The sequence below is a fragment of the Erpetoichthys calabaricus genome, chromosome 4, assembly GCF_900747795.2.
Source record: "Erpetoichthys calabaricus chromosome 4, fErpCal1.3, whole genome shotgun sequence".
Classification (NCBI taxonomy): domain Eukaryota; kingdom Metazoa; phylum Chordata; class Cladistia; order Polypteriformes; family Polypteridae; genus Erpetoichthys; species Erpetoichthys calabaricus.
This window is the reverse complement of record NC_041397.2, coordinates 115,592,521-115,619,226: the sequence shown is the minus strand read 5'-3', so window position 1 is coordinate 115,619,226 and position 26,706 is coordinate 115,592,521. Positions and strand designations below refer to the sequence as shown.

At 34.8% G+C, this 26,706-nt stretch overlaps 1 protein-coding gene across 17 annotated transcripts in view; it reads left to right on the top strand.

Moving 5' to 3' along the window:
- The window catches only part of dmd (dystrophin), a 2,688,357-nt gene that overhangs the window by 2,622,708 nt on the left and 38,943 nt on the right, over window positions 1-26,706 (top strand). For all 17 annotated transcript variants that reach the window (XM_051926236.1, XM_051926244.1, XM_051926242.1 and 14 more), the window contains 2 exons: window positions 17,523-17,588; window positions 23,442-23,507. In XM_051926236.1, coding sequence (XP_051782196.1) covers window positions 17,523-17,588; window positions 23,442-23,507 — 132 coding nt within the window. The remainder of the gene's footprint in view (window positions 1-17,522; window positions 17,589-23,441; window positions 23,508-26,706) is intronic.

Here is a 26,706-nt window from a genome sequence, read left to right as displayed (position 1 = left end):
GTCAATAGATCTGTAACAGTTAGAGTCAAGTTGTTTTTAAATTAAACAAATTGTGCTTTTTTATCTGATTATCATACATGCATGCATATTCTCGTAAATGCTCCCTTAAATAAACATGTTTATACTGCAGTATGTCATAACATGTTCCCATCACTGGAATATTGGCTCCTCCTTATTGGTTAAAAAAAAAATCCTCTTTCTAATTTTCTGCCATTTCCACATAATCTGAAGGGTCTAGAAATGAAAATATAGGTCTAAACTTGCCCCCACATAACACTGGGGATAATTTGTACACAAACCTGCTATGTGATGGACCACTAGCTAGGGTTCATTTCTGCCTTCAGCCTAATTCTGCAGGGATAGCCTCCATCCTTCAGCAACTTTAGAATTATGAGTAGCAGCGCTGAAAATGGATGGCAATTACAGAACAAAATCCACATCACTAGAAATCAGAATGTGTTAGCAACCCTTTGTGATTTAACATCTTCTATTTTAAAATCTCAAATGACTATTATTTAAGTCTTCAGCTCCAGAAGCACATTGATTTATGTTTCCCATGCACAATTCATTTACTCCATTTTTTAGCTTTAACTCTGTAGTCTGAATAGGAATGACAGGGTTAAAAAAAGCTGTGACAGCTGACGCAAAGAATATTAAGTATGAAAAGGCGAGTTTTACACTTTCTAATTCTTTTACAGTTATAGAGTAAGAACTGAAAGCTTTTGTTTATTCACTGTAGTCTAAAAGAATATCCGGTTATCTGCCTAAACTGATTTCTCTGCCTCGCCTTTACCTTGTTCTTTTTAACTGTGTAGTAGTTTATGTATTTATCCAAATATTCACACTTTGATAAATCAAAGTAAATGTCTTCAGTTCTAATGAAACACTGACTTGCATGGTATTTCATTTATTCCTTCGCACAAGCACAAATGTCACAATTTATTAGAATCCATAATAAAATAATTTGGTTGAGGTGCGAAAATCAGTCTTTCCACAAGGATTTTGATGTAATTTTTCCTTGTTAATGATCAATTATCTGCTAGACAGAATTCTACATATGTTATTGCATAATCTATTAAAATGCAAAAGTAGGTTTGTGAAAATAAGCTGTTTGTAACTGTGTGGGCATGAACCCTTTCATTATTATTCTGTTGCCATGGCAACACCTAAGCTCTTGAAACAGCTTATTAAGAGCCCATTCATGGCTGAACAATGGTAGTGACTTGTGCTACAGTCTTTTAAACTTTAAATGGGTCAGCAGAACCCAAGGCTTACTTGAGTCCTTGTAGGAATTTGTCTTTTTTGCAATAAGAAATGACATATAAAACAAAAACAGTATAGGTTTATCTAACACGGAGTTCCCTTACTAATATGCATCTGTCATAATTTATTTTTGAGATGCTACAGAGATTGCATGTGTAACATATAATCCAGTGCTCAAACTTAAAGTGACTGGGGAGTTTAGAGGTTATCCTAAGATTTTGGATGTGCTTTTTGCTACTTTAATGTATAATGTAATTTTCTCAGTATACATTTCTTTCCTTTATTTCATATCAAGGAATGACTTTTCAATGTGACTTTATTTAGGATACTCCCCCAAATCTGTCTGCTTGTGTAGATTGCTGCTAGAAGTGAAATCACATTGAGAGATCCAGATGTATCATAAAGCACTTTTTTAGAGCTTTTAATTAAAGTGCTTTTACTTAAAGTGCCATTTGGGAAATTGCAATAATAATAATACATTTTATTTACATAGTGCCTTTCCCATGCTCAAGGAGCATAACAGTGTTCCTCTGCAGGTCTGTAAAAAGAAAGATTGATTTGTACATTTTAGGATAGCAATTTTCATAAAATAAATACATTTTAATTGTTTCAGTTTGCACGTACAACACTATCAAACTTTAACCATGGCTATATGATTGTGTGTTTGTGTGCATACTTGTCTGTATATTGCACATTTTTACACCTTTGATCCAGTTTAACTCCATGTCCAAAAGTACAATAAATAAAACCTAAATTATTAAAAAAAAATGTTATTATAATGTCTACTGTAGCAGTGTGGCCATGCTTTACATTATGCATGGAATACAAAGATTTTTGATCAACAACATGTGATTTTTGGGCAAAAATGTACTGAGCTCCTGGGCTTACTATAGAAAGTGTTGGTGCTTCAGAAAAGGTCTGCTTTAGCTGACATTTTGAAAGGACGTCTAGATTCAAACCAAGATAGGGATGCCACTTCAAAGGGGTGAACCAACCTGACAACTGGCCACATATACTTTGACAAACATACTTTTTGTCATCCTGAATTTCAGCTTCATCTGCCATCGTTTTACCTTCAGTATGAGAGTAGTTGCAATGCCCAATTGCCTCTCACGATTGGGCTGGCTGTCACGCCAGAACTTTTACATGTCTCTCTTGTAGTCTGAGATGTGTCAAAAGCCGATTTTGTAATGCTGCCACAAATTTCCTGTAATTCCTTGTACAGCAACCACAGTGAGAATGAATTGTACTTGTATAGTCTGACATATCAATTGGACCAAATGTGCTTGTGCAGTTTGAACAGGTATACGAATGGTGACTCTGTCATGCAGTGTGAGTAGTTGCTTAACCTCAAAACGCAATTTAGATGTGTACCTGGAAGCAACGCAGCAGACACCTTGGAAAGCAACTCTTCTATGCCTGCTATTTTGGAATATGGTTTTCTTCTGTGATGGATGGCCAATCCGGGAATGAGATGTTGTAATTAGCAGGGTTTAAATTAATGCCTCTATCCACCATATTTACAAAATATCTTAATGTTTCTTTATTCTTAAGTTGGAAACAGCAGATAGTGTCACTTATCTAGTGTTTTAACTTTTATACACAGTTAAGTAAAAATCCAAAGAAGGAACATTGTTTGGTCTGAAATGAAAACATAGCTGAGTATCATTTGCATGCGCTATATAAATGTAATGAATTATTATTATTATTATTATGAGTAAAATTAAATATAATGTTTTCAATTTCCCAGCAGTAGCTTTGAAAGTGAAAACGGTACTGGTCTAAAGCCCCAAGGGACTTCATTAGACTTCATTTTAGAAATTAAAAATACCAAACTGGTGCTCACAAGAAAAAAAAAAGTTTTACACTGCAATGCTAAGCTTGCAGAATGACTGTGAAATGTAAGATGATATTTATTTTATCAGTAAGAAATTTCAAAAATATGTGCTACTAATGTCTGTGGGAATTCTGCATAGCAATTCAGATTTCCTATTTGTAAAATCAGCATCTGCTATAAACAATACACAAGGATTGTTTCTTTTCAAGATTATGTCCAAGGCCTCTTTCAGATACAATTATAATTATATACAGTATTGATCTTTATTCTTCTCCAGAATTGCATTTGATTTTATCCACAAATTTTGATGCAGAGTTGTAGTATGAAAGTTGTATAGTTCTTATTTTAACCTCTGACTGTACTATTGAAATGAATCAATCGTAATTAAGTAGTGGTCAGAGATTTCATTTTAATGGAGTAATACTTGTAGTGAAAAGTCAAGCAAAATGACACCTTTTACTGGCTAACTAAAAAGATTACAATATGCAAGCTTTCGAGGCAACTCAGGCCCCTTCATATTGTAATCTTTTTAGTTAGCCAATAAAAGGTGTCATTTTGCTTGACTTTTCACTACATGCATAATGTCTAACACGGTACAACACCCTAGTACTAGAGTAAAACTTAAAATTTGAATTTCAACACTGAGTATTTATTAGATCTAATAAATTATTGTAGGACTGAGCCAAGACTTTAGAAACTATGCAAAACTATACCAAGTTTAGCAGGTATGTGGAACATTAGCTAAAATTTTCTACGGTACTTCCACATCTATATGAATATTAAGATCATCTATTAACATAATCATATTATATAAATAAATAAGATAAAAGCCATCAACCTTAATCACAAACAATGAATATAAACCTTGCGGTCTATAATTGCACTAGGCTCTTCTATATTGTCTAATATGAGCAATTTAGAAGAGTTCTTCATTTTATACATATGTGTTGTAAACACATTTGGTGTTGCCTTCTAGAGAATAGTGTAATATTTTCTAAACCAGCTTTCAGTAAGGAGATAGCGATCATATTGTGTGCTTATTATAATGTTGTTAATAAAGCAGTTTTTCAAAAAAATGAGCATATGTTTGTCAAACAGCATATTAATTTGCTAAGTTTATTCATTATCAGTGTGGCTATCCGTTAATTTAGATATTTGTTATATAAATCAGTTTTCTAGATGCCCCATACTGGGATTTGTGGGTAGCAGTAGGTGAGATCAAAACCAACCTACAATTCAAGATCATGAGAGTGTGGCTTGGGATAAAATATACCAAAAGATCCCTTCCAGTTAGTATTAAGACAGCCTGCCTTAAAAAAAATCCTGACTTTTTCTAAAAACATCTCGGTTATTTACGAAGTCTCTGCTTGCTCACCAGATCACTAATCAGCAATGCAGTGGTGATTTGAGCTTTATCTGTCCTCAGGCATTCAAACAATAATTTAAATCCTGTATTTAAAAATATGGGTTAAGATCGTATAATCTCTATTGCTTTTTTAGTTAAAAATTGTATAACCTCTGACTCAATGACCCTGAGTAAGACAGTTAAAAGTGTTTAAAGTTAATGGAAAATTAATAATGCCGTTTATTATACACTATAAAAGGTGCCATATCTAATAACATTTCCTAATTATGTTTAAGGTCAGAACATTTAATACCTGCTTGTACAATCTTGTATTTATATACAGTATTGTTAGCTTTCACTGTTGAGTTCCAAAATTCAAATTACATTTGAATGCAGCATTACATTATTTATTAGATGTCATGTGGTGGATGTTTGCTTAGGCATTCAATAATACTCTTTGAAGGAAAACTTGTTGCAGGAATGTATAAGTACTGTTTTGCAGAATTGCTGATCTGAGGTGACATTGCCTTGTGTGCTTTCCAACATGCAAAAGGCTCTGTTTTACTGTCTGTGTTGGCTAGATATCATGGCCAGGTTTATTGTATGTAACATTATATGTGTCCACAATAAAAGTGAAATATAGTATAGGCATAAATTATGCATATGGACACTGTGTTGCAATTTGGAAATTAATACCAAGTTTCTTTGTGAAAATGTAAAAGAAATGTTTTCTTAGAAAATTAATCAAACTAGTATTATTCTAGGGTCCTCAGCTTGTCTCTTTTTGTGTGTGTATAAATATAAATATTTAATATATGTATATAATATTTAATTTATTTGCTCAAACTTATACTGCCTAATAGATAGGAAAATCAACTTTTACTTGACAGTCAAATTTTTCATAGTTAAATGCTGACATTTTATACTATATTTATGCTTCTCATTCAATTTTTGCCATTTTCCAATGTTTTTAAGTAAAGAGAAATCCATACCTGGAATTGCCTAGTAAAAATACCAACAGTTTAATGCATGTTACCCAGTGAAAGTGTAAATTATGGCAGTGTCTCACTTGTTTTACCCTCATTAGGTTATTAAAAACCTGTTTTAAAAATGTACATATGTAGGCGTAGGTGGCATAGTTGCCACTTTCTATTTTTGTATAGTCAGATGTTTAGTATAGACTCTCACTTTTGCAACTTCAAGTTACAATTGTTTTTTTTTTTGTGTGTATGTTTTTATTATAACAAGCAATATGAGTCTTTTTCCTAAAGGGTGCAGTCTGCAGCAGTTTTTAGTAATTTGTATTCATTTATGTCATTTTGCCTCTAGATTTTCTTGTACAGAAACAAAGTGGTGTACACCTTTAACTTAAACCTCATGCCTTTGAAGACTGGCAAGAAAATGTCAGCAGCAGTAAAACACAAATCAGTATCTGTTATGAAGATATCTGAATAGTGTGATTTGAATAATCTGAAGTTAATGTCTCAGCCAGAATTAATTCTAGATTTCCACGTGATGAAAAAAACACTTTAACTAGTGATGTTTAGTTTAGCCTAACTCTGTGCTTGTAAATTTTTAATGTACTTGTAAAAAATAAAACCGAACAATGAAACTGTTCCAAATGAAGAAGATTCATCGAAAGTTTTACAGCTGTTGAATCTAGAATCAGTAATGCTAAAGCTAATGATTTGGCAACTTCTGGGTCTACTGCATGATACTTGTGAGAAGTACAAGGTGGCTTGAATTTTGTTTACAGATTACATATTCATGTATGATGCAATAAACTGAATTGAAGATGTGCATACAGTATCCTAACTGATAGCATTCTTCATTATATAGCTTATTGTATATTCCACCAGAATAAAATTCATTGTTCAACACTGAAGCACTGACAGGATCGCCCAAGACATATTAACATAGTTTATAACTATGATTCTTGGATACACAAGGGAATATAGTGTAAGGAAGAGGTTTAATGAAAAAAGTTTGAAAAGCACAATTGAAGAAAGAAAGAATATTGGAATGTAACACAGAGGACTAATAAAGATAGTCTTAGAAATTTTAATGTGTTGATTGAACTTGGGCGGCACGGTGGCGCAGTGGTAGTGCTACTGCCTCGCAGTTAGGAGACCCGAGTTCGCTTCCTGGGTCCTCCCTGCGTGGAGTTTGCATGTTCTCCTCATGTCTGCGTGGGTTTCCTCCGGGAGCTCAGGTTTCCTCCCACAGTCCAAAGACATGCAGGTTAGGTGCATTGGCGATTCTAAATTGTCCCTAGTGTGTTCTTGGTATGTGGGTGTGTGTGTGTGCACGCTCTGCGGTGGGCTGGTGCCCTGCCCGGGGTTTGTTTCCTGCCTTGTGCCCTGTGTTAGCTGGCATTGGCTCCAGCAGACCCCCGTGACCCTGTAGTTAGGATATTGCGGGTTGGATAATTGATGGATGGATGATTGAACTTGTGAAGTGATATTAAGTATTGTTTAATATTGGTTTTCTTGTATATACCTATTTAGCATTTCTATTGTGAGAACCAGGTATAATGCCAGGTTTGCATTTTTATAAATCCCTAGTGGTTAATGGACAACTGCAGTACATTTTCCTTCCATGATTAGTTTTTGACAGTCACTTCTTAAACATCACAATGCAGTTCCATTTTGGAAACTTTGTACATCTGAAATCAGATGTAGAAAGTGATAGAAAATTTACCATCGGACCCAGAAAGATATGGCATTCAGTTTTAGAAAAACTGAAAAGACTTTTGGAAGCCCGGCCAAGCCTGTCATTCTCTGTAATTAGTAACACTGTTGGAAAGTGCTGTTTTTTAAGAACAAGTCAAATTCATTGCTGCCATGTATCTCAGTCACTTAAAGGACCAAGTTAGTTTCATCACAATCATGGTATTTTCCCCAGGAGGCCTGCTTTCTTAATTCAAGTGTGATTTATAATTAATATTTAAAAGGTCCTTCCCAACTAGGCTACATTCATAGTCTATAGAGCACTTAAAAGTTATCGAATACATCCACTTCCTAACTGAGAATATTCACATTTTAAGTTTATACACATTTTGTAATACCCTTCCATTTTTAAGAAAGACTGCCTTTCTTCTTCTATTCATTTATTTTATCATGCATGGCGACCCTTTACCACCATTTTCTGAACAGTGCATTGGATAGATTTGAACACTTATGCTATACTTTTTAATGTGAAATTTTATTTTCTGTATAAATTTAGACCATTAAGCTCGCATTTTATTGTGATATGAGTAATTATGAAAAAAATGTTTAGCCTTGCTGCTGAACCTTGAACCACAATATACAGTAAGGAGCTGCAACAGACTGAAGCCAAAAGAGAGGGGACAGAATTGGAAAGATAGAGAGAGGATAGTTCAGAGTCTGAAGCTCAGGATAACTGATGATTAGTGTTTTTTTTATTAGAATAAGTTTGTTGTTTGATCTTGTTAGCTGCAGTGGCACACTGCTTACAGTTGATGCTTCAAAGCAATGACTGACTGTGTGAAGTTTTCACATTGTCCATTGTGGGGAGTAGGATGGAAACCCCCACACAACGTTTTAAACCATTTTAGTGGAACAGCAATATTATGCTGCATATACATGATAAACTTTTATTATACTAAATGTTATTTACATGAAAGTGCCACCCACAGCAGTCGCTTTATATAAAAAAAATGAACTCGCATCCTTCCGTTAGGAAATACACTGCACAGAATCTGGGATGGAAATAAAAATAATTCAACTTTTTTTTTTTTTTTTTTTTTGTAAACATTTTAAGTCACCAGGGGATCATGTATAAACGATGCGTATGCACAGAAATGTTGCGTACGAACGTTTCCACGCTCAAATCACGATGTATAAAACCTAAACTTGGCGTAAAGCCACAAACATTTCCACGATACCTCATACCCTGGCGTACGCAATATCTCCGCTCGGTTTTGCAGACTGGCGGCACCCAGCGTCAAAGCAGTGCTACTGTTCCTGTGTGGTCACCCTTTCTTTCTTAGATCCACATTCCTGACGCGGCTTTATAAATACACTGAAACTAACTGCATACTGTTTATTAGTGTAATGCATCTGATTGTAATTAACCTGCAGCAATATAATGGTCCAGGGAATAGCCATAATATTCCAAATACCATAACTGCTTTAGCGTTGTTACTCTCACTGCATCTTCTTCTTCTTTCAGCTGCTCCCGTTAAGGGTTGCCACAGCAGATCATCTTTTTCCATATTACTCTCACTGCACCACTCGGAGTATTTATATCACTGAATCTGAGTGGGGAATCACAGCAGCAGCTGATTAGAAAGAGAATTATCGGTATACAGCATGAAGAAGACGCTGCCTCAGCCACGGCAAAACGCTTCAGAGACTTTCCTGTACGGACTCTTGTACACTTTTACTAGGTTTAAGTTCATATTAAAATTAAATGGATAGACTAAATAAAGTGGATAAATATTGGATACCTGTGGAATAGCAAAATTACCAAAGACAAGCCTGGACAAAACTCACGTTTGGGTGGGTATGTGGAAAGTGTTTAGTATGCATAAATATAAAATTTGATGGTTAAGAAGTAAATGTCTGACTTAATCATGCAATATGAGAAACAGACACTAACTACTCTCTGATTTGTTAGTGCCCTCCCCCGATTTATTACAACACTGATTTCCTGATTAGTCACCCTTCAATTCCAACATAGTGGACATAGAGGAGTTGCTTTCCGTGGTGCTTGTTGCATTGCTTTCCTGAATGCATCTAACTTATATATTGTACAGTTTGAATACTGCATACATGTTCAATAGGCCAGTCGGTACAGTTTTGTGATAAATCCAGTGGCCACAGTACTGCCGTTGAAATGCAAAATTCCTCTGAAACTCATATTGTAAGTAACTTGGTTGTTTATCATTGTTTATTATTAAAATTGATCCATTCAGTAAGGAATGGTACTTTCCGCGGCAACATTAATAACAAGGCACTAAATGAAGTGGATGGTTGTAGCACAAAAATGCAGGAAAGAGCCACAAAAGCAAGATGTTGTAAAGTGAAAATATAGACACACACATTCATTTATTCATTTATTTTCTTTTTGAGTTAGTTTTACAATTGTTGTTTGGTAGAAGATGTGCTTTGATTGCTATGGACTTCTTATAATCACTCCTCTCGCATATGAACAATGGAGCTGATCACTTGTTTTTTTGTCACCTTAACATTTGCAGCATTTTTTATTTAGTTACACAGTGACCATCACTCTTACTTTCCACTGTAGTCAGCACATGGATATGGGTGCAAAACGCAACTTTTAATTGAAAATGTAGTATTGTGTACATAGCCTAATAGAATGCTAGGCTACATACAGTTGAATAGCTCAATGACATTATGCTTAAACTATACAACGCACTTTTCCAATAATATTTGAAATTGCATGTGCATTTACGGACTCTGGATTGAGTATAGTGTGCTACAGCACTACAAAAAGCTCTGAGAAGAATAATAAGACGTGTCAAGATCGCAGGATATGATCTATAGGAAAAAGTTTGAAGAGCTTCAGACATTTAAGTTTATGCAAACAGATTAAAAGGAGACATAAGAAACATTTTTAAATCATGAGGAAATTAGTATGGTAGCAGATTTGAAATAGCACATGTAGGCCAGATGACAACTGATTTAACAGTGAATTTTCTGCAAATTTCAGACAGTATTTCCTCACACAAAATAGCTGTATACAGAGCAAGTTGGCAATTAGTTTAGTTGAAATGATCATTTTCTTGAATAATATTTTCTAAGCAATGATGGGATGAAGCTACAGTGGTCTTGTCTTCATTCAAGGTAACCAGTATTTTTATTACTGAAAAACTAATAATAAAGTGTTTATTTATATGCATCTCTGATTACATAGGTAATTCATGTGGGCATGACATCCATGAATTTTAAAACATTTTTAGCCATCAGTTTCTGAAATTAAAAAGACTGGTCATTTTTGTTACTGCACATATATCCTGAAATTAATTTCTTCAAACGTGCATTGATGTAATCTGCAATGATTAATCAAATGCATGCCCTTTATAACCTTAAAATCATTTACAGCTCCCAATTTAATCACTAATATTGTGTCCTGATGGGTTTAGGCTATCTAGAAAGTGAAAATTCATTTTCCCTTTATGTCAATGAATAAGTGATTTTGTCACCTGGGAATAAATTAAATTCTATTTAATGTTATCTGAAATGTCTTAGTAAAGGTCAAGCTTACTGGCAGAATAACAGGCAGTTTTTCTTTGCCTTCTCATTCTAACCAATATAAGAGTCCAAGCAGACATACCAATCTGCATAATCAAAGAACCAACAGAACTAAGGTCTTAATCAGCTGCTAGTGGTTGTTTAAGCCAAGTCGTATTTCACCTTGATTCTTGCAATAAATACACATAAGGCTGTTTTAAGTATGTCAATGAATTGCCCTTGTGTCTGCAACCCAAACCATGAATATACATCAGCTGTCTGCCTCTAATCTATGGCCAGCCCTTTGTTGAAAATGAGCTAGAGATTACCTGTTCAAACACCTAAACAAAGAGCTCTTTGTTAATGCAGACAGCACTCAAAGTCATTCAGTAATAAAATGAACACCTATTGCTGCAGAAAAAAAGAAAAAGAAGAAAAAAGAACTGTAAAATGTAAACCATTGGTTATCATATTATACAAACATACTTGGCCAACATCTATTATTGCCCTTTTCCAAGTTGGATTTTTGAGTTACCATTATTTCTTGTTAAAGACAGCACAACTAATAGACGTGTAATTTGATTTTAGATAAAGAAAATTAGTACTTTAACGCTAATTCTTACAATGTTAAAATAACCCTTAAACGTGTATAGAAACGTTCATTTTATACATACAACTTAGGGTTTAATGTAACATTGCTAAGTTTGTTGAGTAGGTGATTTTCTTCTGATATTTGTTTGTATGGATTGTTTTTTAGCTAATACTTTTTTGAACATTTATGTTATTTCTATTACCATTCCAGCAAAAGATTCCAGCAGTTCTTTACAATAACTAAATAATTAAATGTGCTGTGTGATGGTAGAATTGATTTAATTTTTATAAGACTATTTTTTAAAAACTGTGTTTGGCACAGCTCTATCCTTACATATGTGCAGATGTATCACTACATCTTCATTGTTTACGTTTATGGCAACAAGATTAAATGCTGTTTTCGAAGGCTTGAATGATTTTGATCCTTGCAGCTTTCAGCACCATGTCGCACCATTTCAAAATGACCCTTGTTTATTTAATTGTTTAGTGAAGGTAAGCTGTCTAGTACTAATTTGAACATTCATTAATTCTATTGTTTGATGGAACTGAGAATTTCAAACAATGTTTCTAAATAATTAGCTAGACCGAAAAGAATGTGTGTATAGACATGTTGAGGTATTTTTGATGAGCTTTAATGTCAGATGTGGACCAAGGTTACCATTAACTGTCTCTTTTTTTCATTGATTTATTTTCTATAATTCTCTTTCTTCTTATCTGTAGATTTGAATGGTAGTTTATATTGATTGTGACCTTAATAAACAACTCTACATATTGCATTTATCAACCATTAATGCTTATAATACCTATTGTTATTCCTTTCTTTACAAAGATTGCTCCTATAGGATAACTAGCTTATTTTTATTCCTTTCATTTAAGATTCATTACTTTCTTTTAAATTGTTCACAGACAGTCAAAGTACATGACACTTTTTCAAAAGTCATTCATTCAAACACGGGAAGTCACCAAGGTTGTATTTTATCACCTTTACTTTTTACTCTGTAAACAAGTGACCTGAGACCGAACAATAATGATTACTCTATTATCAAATATGCTGGTGATACCATGCTCATAGGACACATAGCTGGGGAAGATCAAAGCCATTATTTAAATCAAGTACACTGTTTGGTAAACTGGTGCAATAAGAACAACCTTACCCCGCATTTCAAAAAGACGAAAGAAATGATATTTGACTTTGAGAGAAAGAAATCTGCATATTCACCCATCATTGTTCTGGGGGAGGAGGTAGAAATAGTGACTGAATAGAAATACTTAGAAACTTACCCAGATAAGAACTTAACTGGAGTACAAACACAAAAAACATATTCTTTAAATGCAATCAGCTGTTATTACACCTCTGTAAACTCAGACCTCATGTTGTCCTTTTACCACAGTAAGATCCAGTCTGTCATCACTTTCAGCTTCATTGTCTGGTATAGTATTCTGAAAAAACAGTCTCTCTATTATAAAAAAAAATCTTTAGAGGGAGACTAGGGAGACAAGACGTGATTTTCTCGGAAGACAATTTAACATCCCGCGAGAGACACTTTAATGTCATGCAAGACAAGGCAGTGTGACAACATTTAAAAACAAGTTCACGGACATCTAACCTAGCAGTTGTTGGAATGCTTTTGGCAGACACACTTCATGTGCTAACAGCTCTTAAAACAACTACAAGCAGAACACGCAGCTCGCCAGCAGATGCTCCAACCGTTTCTCCTTAGCATGCATTCAATAATATAATAATAAATAATGCATATGTAACAATTCCCATGAAAATAACAATCTCTTTAAATTGTATAACTGGTAAACCAGACCCCATGTGGGCGAGCGAAGTGAGCAGAGGGCAGAGCCCCCTAGTATATAAAAAAGCTCCAGCAGATTACTAAACATGCAGTTAAAGTGATTGGGGCTGATGTAGATGATTTGGTAACTGTTAGAGGGCAATGTTGAAAAATCTGGAAATCATCTCAACCGATGACAGACATCCATTACATGCAGAACTTACCTTCAGTAAATCATGGAGTACAGTCGCTTTGAAAACCCATACAAATCACTCCAGAAATTCCTTTGTCTACAGTGTCTTTTTAATAGATCAGAAGTATAGTTTTTCTTATGTATCATATACCCATTTTAAGTTAAACATATCAAACTGCTAGAAGAAGTTTTAACAAAAAAATCTATTTTTCAAATGATGTAAACATTTCTAGACTTTCTTTGTAAATTTTAACCTGTCCTGTCTCTATTTGTTTCATTTCTGTCTGTTACTTGATGCAACTGAGAAGGCAAATTCCACGTTTTCTTGTGTAAACATGACTGAATAAAACTCTTGAACCTTGATTAGCCAGTCATTCACTCTGTGCTTCCCTTTTTATTCAAGCATTTTTCTTTTCTTGTCGCAGAGAGTCAGACAGTCTCACAAACACTATCTAGGCACAAGACACGACTCCAGAAGACCAACTTTAATTTCCCATCCAGTCACTATCAGTCCCAAGGTTCCACGTTCTCCTAGTGTGTGTGTGTGGTTTTTTTTTTTCTGCACTCTGCTTTTTCTCTCACATGTGCAGTTATGTTAATATGCCAAATATGAGTAATGCGGGCAAGTGTATCCTGTGCAGACTGGTGCATTAAATTAGTTTTGCTTCAGAATATATGCATGAATAAAAATCTTGACTTTCATATTGCTTTTTCACACAAAAATTCAGAAATTAATAATTATGACAAACTAAAACAACAATAACTATTCTGTTACTTAGTAGTATGTTGTTTTGAGTTTTCTTAAACAGGTGACAATAAGCCTAAGAAATATACAGTACACCCCCAAAATTCACAGGGGTTACATTCCTAGAGCACCTGCGAATTGTGAAAAACCGCAACTTTTGGATGTGGTTAAAAAATGCCTTTTAAATGCCTATTTTTATAGTTTAAACCCTAAATACAGTATGCCCCCAAAGCACTTTAATTTTGTTGCAAACTCAGCTTAATACATTAATACATTACCTAAAAAATTACCTTAATACATTACCTAAAAACAGAAAGTAAAGGTAAACCGTATACTGTACAGTACTGTACTGCTATGTCTCCCGCGGTGCTAGAATGTAAAATACAGATGTTACCGCTATATATACTGTAATTCATGCAAGCGCATTTTCTTTGGTATGCACTGTCGTTTTCTTTGTTATAAGAGTAAATATATTATCATAATATATAGAGTAAATACATAATCATTTCATTTAATTAAAATACAGTAAAATGTATGGGTACTCACCAATAATGAATGATATTGATGATGATGATGAAGTAGCTGTGCAGTACGATGCTGAGGATTTAAAACTCCTCGGGTGGCGCCTCTTGTTCAGGTGCTTCAGGAGTCGTTTCAGGAACATTGTGATGGGAAGTTGCTACATTGTCTCCTGTAGCAAATTGCTGCTACAATTTCCGTGCTTTCTCACAGATGATGTTAACTTCCAAGGGGATGTTCTTCTTCCTGCAGTCGGTGATCCACAATACTGAGGCAGATTTCATCCTGACGATATTTTTATTCCTTACGATCGTTACCTTTTTGGCACTATCACAGAAATTTACAGATACGGTACTCCAGATTGCTGCTTCATTCTTCTTTATGTAGCGTGCAGTGCTTTCATTAATGCCATAGTGGCGTGCTACTGCAGCATAACTTTTTAGTTCCCGGAGCAAATCCAGTAGTTCAACCTTCTCCTGGAGTGTTTTAAACTTCTTCTGGTGCTTAGGCTCAGTGCCAGAAGCCTTAGAAGGTGCAGGGTGTTTCGGCGACATCTTGTGCGTTTAAGTATAACAAAATGAATACAATAGCAAAATGGAAAACACGAGGACACTCGGCTGGAGATGCGTCACAGGGCAGCAGTCAATCAGCAGCAAGGAGAAATGAATAACGCTCTGGGACTGGCTACTTTTGCCATCCCAAACCGCATTTCCCTCAGCAGTGGTAAACCCACTCAGCTGGAGACGCCTCACAGGGCAGCAGTCAATCAGCAGCAAAGAGAAATGAATAATACTCTCAGACTGGCTAATTTCGCCATCCCAAACTGCATTTCCCTCAGCGGTTGCTTCCTGTTCTCTCTACAGCACAGTATTGCCACGAAAAAAGGCATAAAAAATTGTGGAGGATATTTGCGCTTTCCGCTAACAATTAATAGTTAGGTTCTAAGGAAAAATCCCGAAAGACTGAGTCTGCGAACCCTGAACTGCGACTTCGTGGGGGTCTACTCTACTGTAATAAAAAAAAAAGTCACATGTGGTTCCCCAAGATGTATATTCTATGACTAAAATCGTTTTACCCAGAATTAGTGATGTACCTTGCATGGTTCCAAACCATGGCAAAGGGAAAAAATGGCATTCTAGAATGTGTTTAAATGTAAAGGTCCTTAGTTTTGATTAAAACTCCATGAGTGGTGATACAAGCATTTTATCACTTTCTCTCCTCCTCCAGGGAAGCAGTAGCTCACAGATGGTATGAAGTGAAAGATGCTTGAAGTCCTTTCTCTCTGAGACACATATAGGGGCATGTCTGGGTGGGTTGAAATCATTTGGGTATTCAGTTCAAAGCACATTTGCAAGGTGTTTTTGTACTGACCTCATTTCGATTAATTGGGCCCAGTCTTGTTATCCCCTTTTTCATGGTTAGCCTGATGAGTTGCACTTTAATGTCATCTTTATGGCCTAGCAAGTTTTCAGTTCTCTTTATTTACTGAACATGTCTAACTATGATGATCTCCAATGCTAGTAAACTGTAACCACACACACTGGTGAAAGTAAAACTTCTATAGTAACATTTTGATATTTAAGGCATAATTATTGGAGTTTTTCTTTATATCCTTCACAGTAGTAAGACTCACTGAACAGTCTTAACATTTGAGTGTTTATTTATTTAACTTTTAGAATACAGAATGGAAAGATTTGCATATCTTGTTTAGCTTTTCAGGACCATCTAGGAGTGGTCTAGAAGCACAGAAGAGTAGAAACGTTTCTGGAGAATTATGATAGCATAAATGATACCTTTAGCTGACAAAGCTACAGTCACCAGAAGAAGAAATTATTCCAAGAAGCATAATTGTACTAAAATGTCATATTTTCCTGATAGGAGTGCTATGCATTTTAAAACATAATCCTACTCACCTTTGGACAGTTCAAGCCTATACTGTACTGTTTATAAATCAAGAAAAGCCCTGTGCTCATCTTTGGTATGTCCTAAACTCAAATTTCACAGTGTTCAGTTAAATGGTAATGGAATGTTATAGGGTTAGTACACTAAACAGTCTCTAGTACTTGATAGATGTTTCATTAATGACTTGTGATCACCTCAGTCCAACTTCTTTCCATTCAATGTCTATGTGTATGTTTAAATAATAATAAGATAGAAATGGGTGCAACAGTGATAGACACTCTCCCGGCCTGAAGTGTGACACAGAGTCATGGGTTTCTTTCTTTCTTTCTTTCTTTCTTTCTTTCTTTCTTTCTTTCTTTCTTTCTTTCTTTCTTTCTTTCTTCACACAACAGCTTCAACCACTCTCACTGTTCTTTTGTCTTGTATCTTTTTGACTCTTGTTTCTCTAGTTGCACCTCACTGTACGCCTGTTTTACATTTTTGGTAAGACTCCTGTGACTTATACCAGTCTTACAGAATTTAGTCAATTGTAATAGTAGTAGGGAAGGTTTTTTCATTCATGTATCCCTTATACAGTTCTAGGAACACTAAGATAGTCTTGAGTAATCTTTTGTTACATTACATTGTTTTCATGAGTTGTGGTTGATCACAGAAATTTATATTAAGAGCATTTGTTCTGTATCGAATGTTGTGCACTATGTTCAGTTAAAATTGGTAAATTCGCAATATGCTGCCCATTTTTTAAACAATCTCAAGTAATTTCATTTTATAACCCTTTAGGCTTCATATATGGCATATTTCTCACTCAGAAAATTTAAATGTAAAGAATATATCTCAGAAAATATATATTGAAAATACATTATTTCATTCATATTATACCACCCTTCTTGTTATACTTACTATTAAAGTACCAACACAAAGTTAGTCAAGCCAGTGAGTGAAAGTAAATTAACAATTTAACCTCAAGTCATGTAAAGTTAATGATTTGCTGTTCATTGAACTAGAAATTCCAGACAGCTATAGTTTTAATGATCATTTCACATTATACTAATCTTAGCTCTAAGGAGTTTAACTACTTATGTAAATATTATTAACACTTCCATTAATAAGTTCTCTGTTTATTTTCAGACCTGCATCATCTCCACAACTGTCACATGATGATACGCATTCACGGATTGAACATTACGCTAGCAGGTAAGGTGACCTTGTAGAAAGGATCAAATAAAACAATAACAAAATAAGTAACTGAGGTAGAGAGGCTACATGGTAACATCTTCTGTTCTAGCATTATTTGAATCATATGCTAGTGTTGACTTTTTACTGCTTAGCCTCCCCATACAATCAAAGGTTAAGCAATTCAAACTACTTTCTTATTTGCAGTTTAGTCTGGCCCTTGATTGGCTAAAACCCATGTCACATTACACAGCTTTCCCAGCAATTTTCAGCTGTAGCCTTCATTTATTCTTCAAAGGTCAACGGTGTAAGATGTTTTGTAAGTATTTCATTAACCCATCTAACACAAAGTTTAAAATATGTAATGCTAGAAGCTGTTTACCAGAATGTGCCCCATGAATGAAAAGGTTTTTTTTCTGAAATTCAATCTTTGAGACATGTTGGATTATCATTATATTCTTGGTTCTAAATGTGAAAATCATAATGCGACACATATTGCATCCAGCATGTTTATACTTAAAAGTAAGTGTACATTTTTAAACCGATTTCAGTACCAAACAATTTTGATTTGTGTGGCTTTTCTTGGATGTACAATAATAAAGATTGAACATTGTTATTAACCTGCATGATGCCAGCAGATTTCTTTTGTATCTATTTTCGTTATGCATAGCTAGTAAAACCTTAAAAAGAAATGCTATACAGTGATCCCTCGCTATATAACGCTTCGACTTTCGCGGCTTCACTCTATTGCGATTTTTTCTCATACGCGCTTACGTCACTACGCGTGCGCTTTCTGAGAACTTTTATCTAAGCCCCACGATGGCTCCTAAATGTGCTGCTTTTTCTAAGCCTTCTGACAATGAAACTAAGCGCCGGAGGAAGATGCTTACCATCCAGAAGAAGATGAAACTCTTGGATCAAAGATGGCAATACCCTAAAAAAGCCTCCTCACGCATATGAAAAGACAGCGCCAGCAACTGCCTATCAAGATGTTCTTCAGCCGTGCACCCAGACACCCACTGCCTACTCCTAGTACTCCTTCGGCGGAAGAAGACAACAACGCACCTGCTGAAGATACTGCACCACCTTGTCACGCTTGGGTCACAGATTTGCAGAGACATAGGAGGTTGTAGAAAAAAAAGAACTTTATTCAAAACACTGCAAACAAACATTTGTCTCTTTTCAAAAGTGTAAACGTGCTCCATGACAAGTCAGAGATGACAGTTCTGCCAGGAGCAGAGAATGTCTGAGAGAGAGAGAAACAAAACAACCAATTCCAAAGCTGAGAGGCGCTGCACAATACTTTTAAGTAAGCGGAGTACCGCGTGAGAGGTTTATCGCGCTTATAGCAAAAGTAAGAAGGGTAAGGAGCAATGTGAAGGTAGACTGTCAGCTGTTTCAGGGGTTTTCCCAGGGGCGTCTGTGTCCTCTGAGGGTGCGATCAGCGCTCCAGCTTACAACCTGAAGACTCTCCTACTGAGCTCGTGCCTTCATAGGTTAGTGGTTGTGTGTAAGAACTGTGTGTGTGTGTAATTAAATGTACAGTACAATAATAATAATATGATATTTGTAACATCTAATATGTCTTATTTTCTCTTATTTTGTCTAATATATTGGGTAATACGAGTGTAATGGTGACTAAAGGGTGTTATTTCATGTCTAGAGGGCTCTAATAATGTTAAAAAACATATTTAGAAGGTCGTAAACAGGTTTTCTATACTCTAACTGCGAAAATATTCGATTTATAAATAAAGAATCCTATTTCGCGAAAATTCATTTATCGCGGTAGAGTCTGGAACGGATTAACCATGATAAACGAGGGTTCACTGTATGTGAGAATTTTCTATTATACAGTACATTGAATACATAAGACAAACATATGACTATAACATCTCTAAAATGAAACAAAGGTAACTGTTTTATGGTTTACATATGCAACTTAGAGAAGTAGAGGTCATTTGTATTAAGAACATTAAGTGCAAGAGTAAGGAAAGTAAACTGTTGAGGCTTCTCATGTTATATGTTCCCTTTAGGTGTGGAAAGTCTTGAGTATTTGTGCATTTGTTTTAGTTATATTTATAACTATTACATAATGTAGCTTATCTTGTGTATTTGGGTTCCATTGGATAAGTTACAGTTCTGTGTTCAAGAAGAAGCAAGTCTTTGGCTCTCTGGTTCTCTGTCCTTACTCTGCAGTAATGGAGAAGCCTGCCCACCATAATTACAACAATTGCGTCTTGCAAAGTTTTGACAAGGCTTAACAGCTGTGCTTTTGTGCTCTTTTACTTGCCCACATATATAATATACCACACAAGCACCTTAATTTGTGGATTGTAATTCTTAGTTTTAATTTTGTAGTTTAATAAATTAATATATATATTTAACTAACAAATACATTTATTAAATGTTGATTTTTGTTTTTATGCAATTGTGTCTTTTAAGTCATTTCAAAGCTTTGCACTGGATCATCTAGTGTTGGTTCCTTATTCTCACTGATGCTATGTTTCACTTCAGATATAAAACCCTACTCTTCTATTGAAAAACTGTTTTGAGCATTGATGAAGGGACTGAAGTCATTTTAGATAAAAAAAAAAAGTTAAATCCTAAATGCCAATCTCCAAAGTAAAACAAAACAATTGTGTTTTAAATACCACATCCATTTGAAACAATATATTTTTATTGCTGTGTTTGACCTTGATTTCAACAATGTAATATACATCAAAAAATATAACAAGCATTCTTTTGTCTTCTTTTTGGAAACCCTAAAATTTCTATTTCTATTTTGATAAATACAGCTTTCAGTTTTTTGTTTTTCCATTTCTTCTGCTTGTAAAGAATAACATGTAAATTACGTTTGCTGCAAACAGCTTTGGAAATTATTATTCCACAATGAAAACATATACATCTCCATGGAGCCAATTATCATATTGATGTACAAATTCAGCAAAAAAATGCCCTCAGGCACAGTCACTAAGGGCAGGACAGCAGCACTCTAGAGATCAACTCTGGAGACATACAGTTCTTTCAAGATGCACATTTTTACTTTATATGGCAGATAAATTATATTAGAGAGATTATGAAGCAAGTGTATGACTTTTTTCCTCCCCTTTTACTGCCACAAGTGAGTCAGGCTATTTTATAATCATTATGAAAAATGTACACTGTTATAGTTTCTTGTACTTCAATTAAAATGCTTCCAAAATGCATATGTTGTTCTCACTTTACATTAATTCATGTAGTGGTGTAATAGGTTATAGAAACATGCTGATATTTTTAAAGCCTTTCCTAATGCTTAATCTTCTTGTACCACCAAGAAAATATGTATGCTTTGTATACATAATCAGACCTTGATACTTGCACCAGGTAATGTTGTGCAGGGTCTGATTTGTATGTGTTTACTGTGCAACTATAACCAATATTAAATTAAATTACTAAAGACTTAAGCCATTCTGCAAAGTTACTTTTCTTCCTTCTCTGTTCTGTTAAGCAGTGCAGTACTATTAATGCTTGCACCAGTAGATTCAATGACCTGCTTCTAAGTATTATATGGCTAGTTTTGTGAACGGTAGGATACTTAAATTATCACATGTATGTGTTATTAATGCTTATCTACTGAAATAATATTGCTAGTGATTTTCCACTGCACATACAAGATGTTTTTATCCTTCTGCAAAGCTCCTTAATGTCTTTCTGTAAAACTGAAGAGCTACATACTTCATCACCAACTGTAAATGTAATAAGGAATTTTAGCAGTGTATTTGTATGCCTAAGTTTAAAATGTCCACTGATAGAACAGGTGAATGGTATACAGTATGTTAATTTCCATGATAGCATTTACTTTTTCCTGAATTCAGAATGTTTTCGGGATGCATAGCCTTTAAATACTACCATTACTGCACACACCCCATATTTTGGTTTGCAAACTGCTTTAAAAAGGAAATATCAATCAATTTACACAATATTAATAAAGTCAAGCAGACAAACTAGAGCAGTGTCTTCAGTTAATCAAGCTTGTTGGGTAAGCTAAGATGTATTATTCCATTATATCATCCAGATACTTTTTTAAAGTTGTCATCGTTTTTAACATGGCTTAATAATTTGTTCTAAGATCAACAATATTTTATTTCAAGAAGTGTTTCCTCGTATCTTTCTTAAATGTGTTTCCCCTTAATTTTACTGTGTCCTCAAATATGTAATATACCTCTTTAACCAAAACTGATAGACCAATTTTATCAATGTTTTTGAGACACTGCAGGTTTTGAAGACTTGGATAAAGTCTCTGCTTAAGACTAAATAGCCTTAATTCCATTAGTCTGTCAATGTAGAGCAAATCCTTTAGTCCTAGGATGCAGTGGATTGCTCTTCTCTGAACAGCTTCAAGCATTGCTATGACTTTTTTAGAGTGCAGTGTGCAGAGCTATACACGGTACTCCAGATGTGGTCTCTCTAGAGTGTCATGCAGTCAAAACAAAATATCTCTTAATCTATATTTCACAATGTTTACAGTTTAATAAAATTTTGTTTGCAATATTAATTGTGTCTGCATATTGTCTAGACGGTTAGAATGCCGACACAAATCATAAAAATCTTTTCAGGGGTGGGATTGCTTCCTGTAGGATAGTGTCTCCTATCTTATCACCCACACATTAATTTGCATAACTTAGGTTGAAAATCTTTGCAATTTTTAAGCTTGCAAATAATTTAAATTCTTCCATTTTGTGATGCAAGCCATGTGTGTCCAGTTCCCTTAAAAGTGAATTTAAATCTGATATATTTATTCACATTCAGGCATCACCTAGAAGTAATAACCAGCCTAGCACTGTAGTTAAATGTGCTGATAAGTTTTCCTCAGAACCTCAACAGTTCTCTGCCAAAACAGCATGATTGTGCCTTTTTACCCTACTTTTTTACTTTCTTTTTAAATTATTTTTGTTATTGCCATAGAACCGCAAAGTCTACCAGATACATGACTTTTTTTTAAGAATTTGAAAGAACTATTTATATAAATGTAGAATTAATGTTTTATTTGTACGCCTATTTAACTTTTGCCCCTACATAAAAACGCATCTTCTCAGCAATTTACATTGAACACATGCATTAGTCAAAACAATCTGTTTGTGACTCCTTTCTACAGTAAAAGTATTACATAAAATAAAACTACCAAAATCTCCTTGTAAGATCTTCCCATGTTTGTCAGTTTCACATACAGTTCAGGATCCAGGCAAGCCACAAAATTTCATGGGCTGTTCAAGGAAGCTTTGAAAAATTGTTAGTATTAATAAAATAGGAACTCAGCATTAGTTCTAGAGGGACTATTTGGTGCAGCTTTAGTCTTTTGTTACATGTGAAGTAAGTGCATAAATTAGTCTAACTCATTCCCTATCAAAATCTCTTAATTCAGCACAGGGCTTCAAGAAGTGGTTCCTACTCTCACAGTATCACGTGCAAGGCACAAAGGCACTTGTGTACAAACCAAGCTGATTCACAATCAGTTTAATAAAGTGGTATATCTAAATTTAGTAATTGAGAAGGAGAAAAATTGCAAGCAAATAATAGTTTTAAAGTTTTTAATGAAATTAATCAGATTTAAGAATGTAATGTTTGTTAAATAACGTAAGGTTTAAATTAAAATGAAGTTCTGATTTCCTTCTGAAAACTTCAGTTTTTGAATGTCTTTGCATTGCCCTTCCATTTTCAGTCTTATTTCCAGTATCTGTTTTGTATTTTTATTGGTTCCATCATCATATCTTTACTTTTTAGGAATAACTTTTTTAAAGGCAATCATTCAAAGTGATGCAGTTTAATTCATTAGATGGATGTTCAATAGTGTTTTATATTAATACATTTTCACAATTTGTTTCCTTCATTTTGCAGGCTAGCTGAAATGGAGAATCGAAATGGATCATATCTCAATGACAGTATCTCACCTAATGAAAGCATGTAGGTTTTTCTCAAGTTTATTATACTCTTTTATTTGTTTAACATCTTTGGTCAGAGGCACTTGGTATTTGTTCATATTTGGAGGTTGTATGCCACTTACTGCAGAGGAAAATGGAAAAAGGACATAGCAATAAAATATTTAAAGTTTCGCTTTGGCAGCTAAATGTATCTTTACTGATTAGTACAGTAGGTATTTTGTATTACACAGAGTTATGATGAGTTCTTCTTGTAACAACCAACCAGAGCAGAGACATGAGGAAGGTGAAGAAGTCAGTATCACTGCCTCAGTGTCACTTAGAGGAGTATTGCTGTGTTACAGTCATCCAGAAGAGCAGTACGTGGAATGAAGGATAGGTGTTGCTGACCAAATATATGCATTCATGGTCTATTTACTAGCCAGCTTTAGTGGCTTGCTTAGTTACCATTGTCAAGCCAAATGAACCCCTATGAGATCATGCAAAGCAAAGATTTGTACTGTGTAGCAAGCAAAAATAACATAACATTCTCAAATCCTCATAATCCAATTCCCAGCAAAATTCAAGGTTAATGTCACTTGTACATAGTACAACAAAATACCAGCAACAGACAAAACTCCAATGAGTACATCATCATGGGTTCAAAGCAATCTGTTTATACAATATATTTAAGAAACTATCATGCAGTTGTCAGAATGAGTACTGGTTGAGTAGCTGGTTGATATGTGTTTGAAACCATCAGTGAATCTACTGAGGTAACCTCTACTACTCCTGTACTCTTTGGCCGAAACAGAGGAGGGAGAAAACTAACTGCTGATTGGTTAAAGTCTTTAATAATACCATTTACCCTTTTGAAATGCCCAGGGCAGACGGAAGCTATGTGCTACTGTACCCACTGCACCATCTTCTGTAAGGCTTTATTTTTCTGAGCTGAGCAAGGGTAGCACCAGACATTTATATAACCAGTGATTGATGGACTCTACCCTGCACCTGCAGCATTTGGTGAACTTTGATAGAGATATGCAGGTTTCTCAAGGTGCCTAAGGAAGTAAAGTTCTTCATGAGACATTTTGACTGTAGCTGAGATGTATTGCACCTACTTCAGGTTATCATTAAATGTGACATTCAGAAACATAAAACTGCTAATATTCTTCACAGCTTCCCCTCCATGTAGATGGGAGTATTGTCTGTCTTCTGCTTCCTGAAGTCTATCAAAAGCTTATTGATTTTGCTGACATTAAGGGAGAGAAATTGTTCCCTAGGACCAATGTGAAAAAAGTAAATCTCGTTTCTATAAGCCATCCCATCACTGTTGATGATCAGGCTTATAATGGAGGTGTTATCAGCAAATTTAATGATGGAGTTTGAACTGTTTGGTCAAGTTGTCATATCTGAATAAATAGTAGAATGGGGGCTAAACCTACTACCCCGAGGGTGAATAGACAGAGGATAAGTGTTGAGTAAATGACATTGCCAGTGCACATGTTTTGGGGTTTGCCACTCTTTTTATGATCGAAATTGCACAGTTTGCTTCACCATGGGTTTGAAAAAATCATAGAAGTGTTTGCGATATTCACCAAACTTGGCAAAATGCATTAAAATCAATCGGGTAAGAGGAACTGAACTAATTTTGAGTGGATTATAATGGTTTAAATGGTCTCTATAAATGTCCCTGGAGCTAGGGAAAAGTCTGCCAACTATGCTGGACCTAACACACAAGTCTAAGAGCTTGCTCGTCAGCCTTAATAGAACAACAGTGTGAGCTGTAGTCTATAAACAGGATACTAACATGCTAATTTTCATTATCAAGCTGTACCAGGTTGATATAAACCTCAGGGGATATAGTATTCTCCGTAGATTAGTTGTGACAGTATGCAAACTGGAGTTGGTCCAGACTATCTGGAATATTTTATTTAATGTGGCTCAGCACTAGTCTTTTATAGCAGTGAGCAGTAAGATGAAGTTGTAACTGAATCAATTTGCATCACTGCTGAGTGTCTGCAAACCTAATAAGGCCGAGAAAAGACCTACTTGCCATTATTTTGTCTTTTTTTTATCTTTGCTAAGTTCAATGGCAAATCTTTTTTATATTTAGCAAGGTTTCTATGCATTCTGTAAAAGCTTTGAAAGATAAATTGAAAGGAAATGGCAAAGGGGTATATTCTTTTATGTAAAAGGGAAGTCAATAAAGACAGTAAAGATTTTTCCAAATAAAAGGATAGAACAGTGATGTTATGCAGTTGCAGGTTTTCATTTAAGAGAACAAAAGTATTTTCATATGCCAGATTTTAGCAACTAGCTAAAACAGAAGAATATCAAATCAAGATTCATTCTTATTTTTAAATAAATGTAGAGGATCGTGCAGTTTTCGAGTCTAGATGGCCTGCTGCTTAATTATTTGCTTTTCAAATGACAGGACAATCGCTCAGATATACACAGTAAATGCTAAAAAAGAGATTCAACCAACATAAAAGTAAATTATAGTACAGGTGCAGTAAATGCTACACAGGTTGTCTTTAAATTTTATAGGTCTTTCTTTTTTTAATTTCTAAAGAACGTCTTTGAAATTGCTTTAATATTAATGCTTTAAATCAAAACTGCATAAACACATAGTGTGAACCAGAGATCAAAGAAAATGTCCAAGAGTTTTCTGGCACATATCTTTTCCGAACTACTTGCGTGACCTTGATTATGGGATGCTTAGATAAATCCATGCATCATTTCCTTCCATTAAATTAAAAATGAGAAACGAAAAAAAAAAAATCCATGTAATTGTCTAGAGTGCACCCATATGTCTCTCCTTCAAAGTACTAAGCACTACAGTATTAACTGCTTTTAAATCATTTTGTTTTTCATGCTAATATATTTTACATTCTGTAAATTAAGTACATTAGTATAACAGGGAAGTAATAGGTAGTGGTCAAACTATGCCTAATAATTGATATGTCCTTACTTTTTGGTATTAATAGTGGTAAAATAAGGATGTGTGTGTAGTGTGCCTTTCTAACAAATCTTTTAGAACGGCCACAATAATGACTTTAAATAACCACTTTTGAATAAAGCCAGGTTATTTTGTAAAATTATCCTTTTTTGAAATCCATCTGAAATACTGCTTAAGACCATTATTCTTTGTAATTGCAGATCATAAGTTTTTAGCGCATCCTGATGGCTGTTTTCTGAATGTCTTAAAGGTGGAAGTAGTGCTGAACCCAGCCCAATTGCAT